A 6,000-nucleotide genomic window follows, 5' to 3' on the forward strand; every position below is an offset into this window, starting at 1 on the left:
TGGGCTGTCCCTATATAAGGGCGGGCGGGGTAGGCGCCCGCCGCCATTTTGTCCAGTGAGGAAAAGCGGAGCGGGAGTCTCGTTGAGGGTCGAGTCGGCTACGAATTTAGCGCGGGCACCCTTCGGGCGCCCTCCCTCTTAGCATCGGTGAGGATCTTCACCTCGGAGGGCGGGGGGGGAGGCGGCACCCGCGGTCTCGGTCTCCCCGGCAGGGGCGGATGGAAGCGGCGGGGCCCGGTGGCGGCGAACAAAGAGCAGCCGCCATTTTGTAAAGCTGGGCCGCGGGTGGCGGCTGCCTCTGCGCTGAGGAGAGCCGGGCGGGGAGACGGCGGGTAGGCCACGGTTTGCCTTGAAGAGCCCGCGTGTCGCCTTTATTTTTCTTTTTTCTTTTTCTTTTTTTTTTCTTTTTCCATGAGGCCGGGCGGGAGGTGCCGGGGGGGCGGGGAGGCGCCTTTCCCGCCCTCGCCGAGCAGCGCTGGTGCCTTTGGAGCCGCTCCGAAGGGATTCCCCGGGCGTTCCTGGCGTGGCCTCTGCCGGAGATGGCGCTGCTTCCCCCCCGCGTGTGCAGCTTCTCCCGCTCCCAGAACAATGGAGTTTTCTCCCGCCCAGCGCTGCCCCTGCAGGCCCAGCCCCCCCCCCCCCCGCCCGCCCCGAACAGGGGATGGGGGCGCAGAAAAACACCCCCTTTCAAACTTGGGGGACTTGAGTCAACGGAATTCGCTCAAGTTGTGAATTCTAATGACGATTATGCTAGAGCAGCTGGCTTTTCTCTTTGGTTTTAAACAGCTTCCTCACTCCTTTCACACAGTTTATGATTCTGTCACATCCATATAACATCACTGCTGAAGTTTCTAGGAAAAGAAACCAACAGAATTCTTTCCCTTATAAGTGAATAAGCACTTGCTGTATGTTAAATATACATGAGTTGTTTGTTTTTTGTCCTAGCGATGCATCGTGACTCTTGTCCACTGGACTGCAAGGTTTATGTGGGTAACCTTGGAAACAATGGCAACAAAACTGAATTAGAGCGAGCTTTTGGCTACTATGGACCACTGCGCAGTGTATGGGTGGCGAGAAATCCTCCTGGTTTTGCCTTTGTGGAATTTGAAGATCCACGAGATGCAGCTGATGCAGTCAGAGAACTAGATGGAAGGTAAAATGTGTTTCCTGCGTGTCTGGCTTGCCTGGTGAAAATAGGAGAAGCTGTGGGTAGTGATACAGCTTAAATTGGGAAGCTTCAACTGGCAAAGCCATGAACTTGACATATTTGTTATGCAGTATTTATTTGTATGGTGGTATAGGAGTAATCTTTCTAGATAGTGCAGTAATAGCATTGAGACAGTTGATTTTACATTAAGAGTTGGGCTCCCAAGTGAGACATGACTTGGGCTTCTTGGTGCGCATTAATTAAATTAAAGATAGTTACAGATAGTTAAATTAAAGATTTTGCCCCTATAAAGGGGCAGAAGCACTCAGGGAGTTTCTCTTTAGTTCTTTCTCTGCCAGCTTTAATAGCGTAGCCAAACCTTTAGTCTGTCATGCTGGGAGTCTATTTTTTAGACTTTGAATAGTCTGTACTTTGATTAATGTGTATGTTTTCACTCTCACCTATTTTTTCTTTTTCCTCTCTCGATTCCGTAGGTTTTCTTCTACACGCAGACTTGTTCCCTGGCCATGCTAACCGCTGTCAGTCTCTTTCCCCAGAACCCTGTGTGGGTGTCGTGTCAGAGTGGAGCTTTCCAACGGTGAGAAGCGCAGTCGGAACCGTGGGCCACCTCCCTCCTGGGGCAGACGTCCTCGAGACGACTATCGCAGAAGGAGTCCTCCTCCCCGCCGCAGGTACCGCGCTCACGCTGCCCTCCTAGAGCTCTTGGCACTGTTACCACTTAGCATCCTAGAAGCAGGCTTTTTAAAAGCATGTTGTTGGATAACGTTCATCTATCTGATCACTATTTGGAGATGGCAAATGCTTTAAAAAAAAAAAACACCCTACAAAATGGAGGTGAACCTAAGTTGTGTTGAATGTTGGCTTTTGTCCCTAGGTCACTGTGCAAGTTGGTAGTCAGTGCCCTCTGTCCTGGACTTACCCTCCTTCCTCCCAAAATCTGCTCATCTTCTAGTCACACTTCCCTTTCTCCCCCATACTTCAACTTAGGCCGTTCCTTTCCTTTATTCCATAATGGCAAAACATGACATACAGCGGCTTAGCATTTCCATGCAGATGTGTTTCTCCGCTTTGTTTGCACAATTAGAATGTTTTCCAAGTAGGCAGCTGTTTAATAATAGATCTAGTAACAGTTGCTCTAAGCATCTAGAATCTTTACACTTTAGTTTGGAATTAGAATGTGTGACCCTGTCACTTAAGGTTTGCAAACTCCAAAATGTAGCAGGATTTTTGGTAACTGAGACGATCTTGGACCCAGAGTAGCTTGTCTGGCGGTTTAAGTCTGCAGCGTGGTTTTTGCAGGACTGAATTTACCTGTTGCAGGTGAGTGAAGTCCTCCCAAGTCAGGGCATCGAGCTTACCCTTTTGCTGTTGAAAAAAAATAACACAGTAGGAGTATTTGTTAGCTAATAGATGGTTGTACTGATGGCTTGTTTTTCATTTTTTTTTATGCTTTTTTTTTGGTCCATCTATTAATAAAAATGAACCCGTTACAGAGTCACCATCATGTCTCTTCTCACCACCCTCTGAGTCTGCATTAGCCAACTAGCCCTTTCAGCGTCATGTGACCAGCGCGCCCCATGCAGCTTGGCTGGTGTCGTTTCACATGACCCAGGCATGGCCAGTCGTCAGGTTGCACCGCCCTTTGGTTCCCGAGCATGCTGTTTTCTCTCAGCCTTCTCTCCAACCTTAACCAAATCGGCAGCAGCCACCTCGACCGCCCACACATTCCCGGCCAATCAGCTCAGCTGTTTATTTACCAAATGTCTTCACAACAACTACAGCAGCAGCCTTCGGCTAACAAAAAAGCAGGAAAAATCCACAACACCCCCTTCGCCAACCAACTAAATACAACGCAACATCTGGCAAAACCTTTTCAGCAAATTCTTCTTGGCAGTCAGTCCGGCAGCCTCACCTCACCATTTCTAGCTTGTTGAAACCAAAAACTAGTAAGTTTTTCCTGCTTATACAGTTTACTGCTGGTTAAAATAAGGAGTAAGCGGCTTATAAGTAATTACTTTTCTCAATCAAAGGCTGGCTGTGCATAATTGAGTGGTAACGTACATATGTTGCTTGAGAAAACTTTTAAGGGTGATACGGAAGCTCTTACACTGTGAATAACGTAAAAAAAAAGGTATATTTGCATGTGAGATGCCAAACTAAATTTTTAATAAAGCTCTAACAAATATAGCTTTTCCTTGCCAGAAAAATCCTATCACCTTTAAATGGTTTTACTAACAGTTTTCAAAACTTAAAACGATATTTTTTGGGATGAACTGGGCCGAGCTAAGGTTATTTTTTCTTTATTTTTTAATTTTTTTTTTTTTTTTAGAAAATAGTCTAAACACACTCAATGGCATTAAAAATTACAATCACAGATATGCAGTTCTAATGTAGCACTTAATGGCATTATCAATATTGACACTGAGCGCATTTTCACTTTTTTTTCCACTGGGTATCTCTTGTGTCTTGTCATGGACCTTTTTGCCTTGCATGGGTTCCAAAACTTTTGGTCTGTGCTATTTTTTGTTATTTTTGGAACCACTTGTGGGACTTTGCTGTGGTGTTCTGGGCAGTGTATTTAGTCGAAATGGAAAGTGTTGCATTGGACAACTCTGCTGTGAAGCGTTCTTAGTTTAAAGTGAATTCGTGGTTGGAAACGTGCTGTTCACACTGAGCTTTGTTTTACTGCCTAATCTTTCCATGCCTTTTACTGGATGATGGATGCCAGTTTTTCTTGGCACGTTCCCTGGGCCCAACAGTGAGTTTGACAAGTTGGGAAATGCCTCACCCCGTTAATGCTGAAAGAATTGATAAAACGCCTCACATTTCTCTTTCTGGTTTTAGATCACCGCGAAGGAGAAGCTTCTCTCGTAGCCGCAGCAGGTACGTGTGCATCAGTGAATTACAACATGGGCCACTTTGTCCAGGAGGTTTAAAAAGAACCAAAAAGCTTAACAGTTGAGTTGTGTTGAGTGGCACAGTGATGTAACGCACTTCTGTGTTAGGATTTCTGAAGCTTCTAGAGCTCGTGCAGTTTTAGGTTCTTGTAGCATGGGAGGCTGCATTACTGTATGGAATGTGCAAGTATCTGTGCACACCGTGTTAGCAGGGGCACGGTTGTGTCCAGTCTGACTCTGAACAGATTTTAACTAGTGCAGGGGAATAGGTGCCTGTTCACAGCACAACTTAAGCTGTGGTGTGTGGCTCAAGCTGATTATTCTTACCTGCTATTCTTACCTGGCTAATACCGTAATCTTTAACAGGTTTCCCCCGATTGAGGAGTTACAAACTGTAACTTCCTGAAGGGGAAGCTCTTCAGATAGCTTTGTAACCTAATTAGTTTGGCTTTGCTTTGATGCTATAATCACCTTGCTTTGTAATCTTTACCAGGTCCCTCTCCAGAGACAGAAGAAGAGAGAGATCACTCTCTCGGGAGAGGAATCACAAGCCTTCTCGTTCCTTTTCCAGGTCTCGCAGGTAAGATGAGTCTTAGAATGGTTACAGATTTTGAGTAAATCTTGTTAAATAAAATATTGTTTCCATGTCTTGGTAATACTGAAGTAAGTCGTGGTGGAGAATCACCTCTAGTGTCTTAATGTTCTTTAAATAACTGAATACTCAGTTCTTTTAAAAGAATAGTATTTTTTAAGTGTCATCTGCTGAATTGGGCTGGGGGATTGAAGTGAAATCTGCTCTCGGCACCTGGAAACTAACCCGTCTTCTCTTCTTCAGTCGCTCCAGGTCAAATGAGAGGAAATAGGACTGTGAGGAGGAGCTGTGTACAGGGAGTCATGAGATCTGAGGACAGGAGGAGTATGTACAGAATGTTATTTTGTTTTGAAACTTCATCAAAGCTTGGTGCATTTTTAAAATATTTTAGCTGTTGAACTTGCTTTGTTCCTTGTATCTTGTAACAGGTGGCAAATGTAAAGATGTGAATCTGTATATGGTTCGGAGCAGATCATATGATTTGTAATATTAATCACTTCACAATGTACCATTATACATCTTTTTTTTTGTTTGTGTTGAATAGTAAGCAGTTTGTCTTGCATAGATAGAAGGATGTTCCTGGTTCTGCCGCGCTGGGGTGTGTTTTGCTGGGGTCCAGCATGCATTGAAGAGGGTTTGTTGCAGAAGCATGGCTGTGAACAGAGTCCATCTGCGCAGAACCTGCCGTAGGGCTCCGTAGGACGGTTCTCGGAAACGGGCAGGAACGTCGAGCCGGTAGTGTGAGAAGGGAATAACTGAGCTGCAGTTTTATCCAGGGCTCTAGTTCTGACTTCGTTACCTGAAACTGAGCTACTTTATATTATGTGAAATATAAATTTTTAGCCGTAGGGTCAGTTAATTTTGTACTTCATGTGACTAGAGTACTTAAATAGATGATTGTTTGACCATCTATTCCAGAACCTCTGATAGACCAAATACACAGCAGAACTGACAACTGGAGTGGATGTGTTGGGTGTGTAATGGTACATTGTAGAAGTTGTTCAACATTTCTTTACTGTACAAGAATTTTCATGTCACTTGTAAAATGTCTTTTGTGAGATCCTTGGGATTAAAGTTTTGGTTACAACTTGTTGTTCAGTATTTAACTCGAGTGCCTGCTGTAGACATTCACTTTGCAGAACACGCGCTGGGTCCTGTGGTGCAATTTGGTTCCAGTGAAATGCGCCAGGCAGCATGGGGTGAGTTGACACTCACTGTGTCTCACAGTAACACCCCTGAGAGCTGCTCAGAGCTGCTGTGAGGGACCCGTCACCACCTGCCACTGCCCCACACATCTGGGCAAGGGCCAGGGACTTGTCCTCTTGCTGCCATTAAGGCTGGCA

General features: G+C 45.4%; 1 protein-coding gene across 1 annotated transcript; it reads left to right on the forward strand.

Annotated features, from left to right (window-relative positions):
- The first annotated feature begins 24 nt into the window (after nucleotides 1-24).
- SRSF3 (serine and arginine rich splicing factor 3) lies at nucleotides 25-5,744 on the forward strand. Its single transcript, XM_065854428.2, has 6 exons — nucleotides 25-147; nucleotides 946-1,153; nucleotides 1,705-1,839; nucleotides 4,013-4,051; nucleotides 4,559-4,645; nucleotides 4,901-5,744. The coding sequence occupies exons 2-6, from the start codon at nucleotides 948-950 to the stop codon at nucleotides 4,926-4,928; spliced, it is 495 nt and encodes a 164-aa protein (XP_065710500.1). The 5' UTR covers nucleotides 25-147; nucleotides 946-947; the 3' UTR covers nucleotides 4,929-5,744.
- The last annotated feature ends 256 nt before the right edge of the window (nucleotides 5,745-6,000 follow it).

Source organism: Patagioenas fasciata, chromosome 21 (genome assembly GCF_037038585.1).
Source record: "Patagioenas fasciata isolate bPatFas1 chromosome 21, bPatFas1.hap1, whole genome shotgun sequence".
Taxonomy (NCBI): domain Eukaryota; kingdom Metazoa; phylum Chordata; class Aves; order Columbiformes; family Columbidae; genus Patagioenas; species Patagioenas fasciata.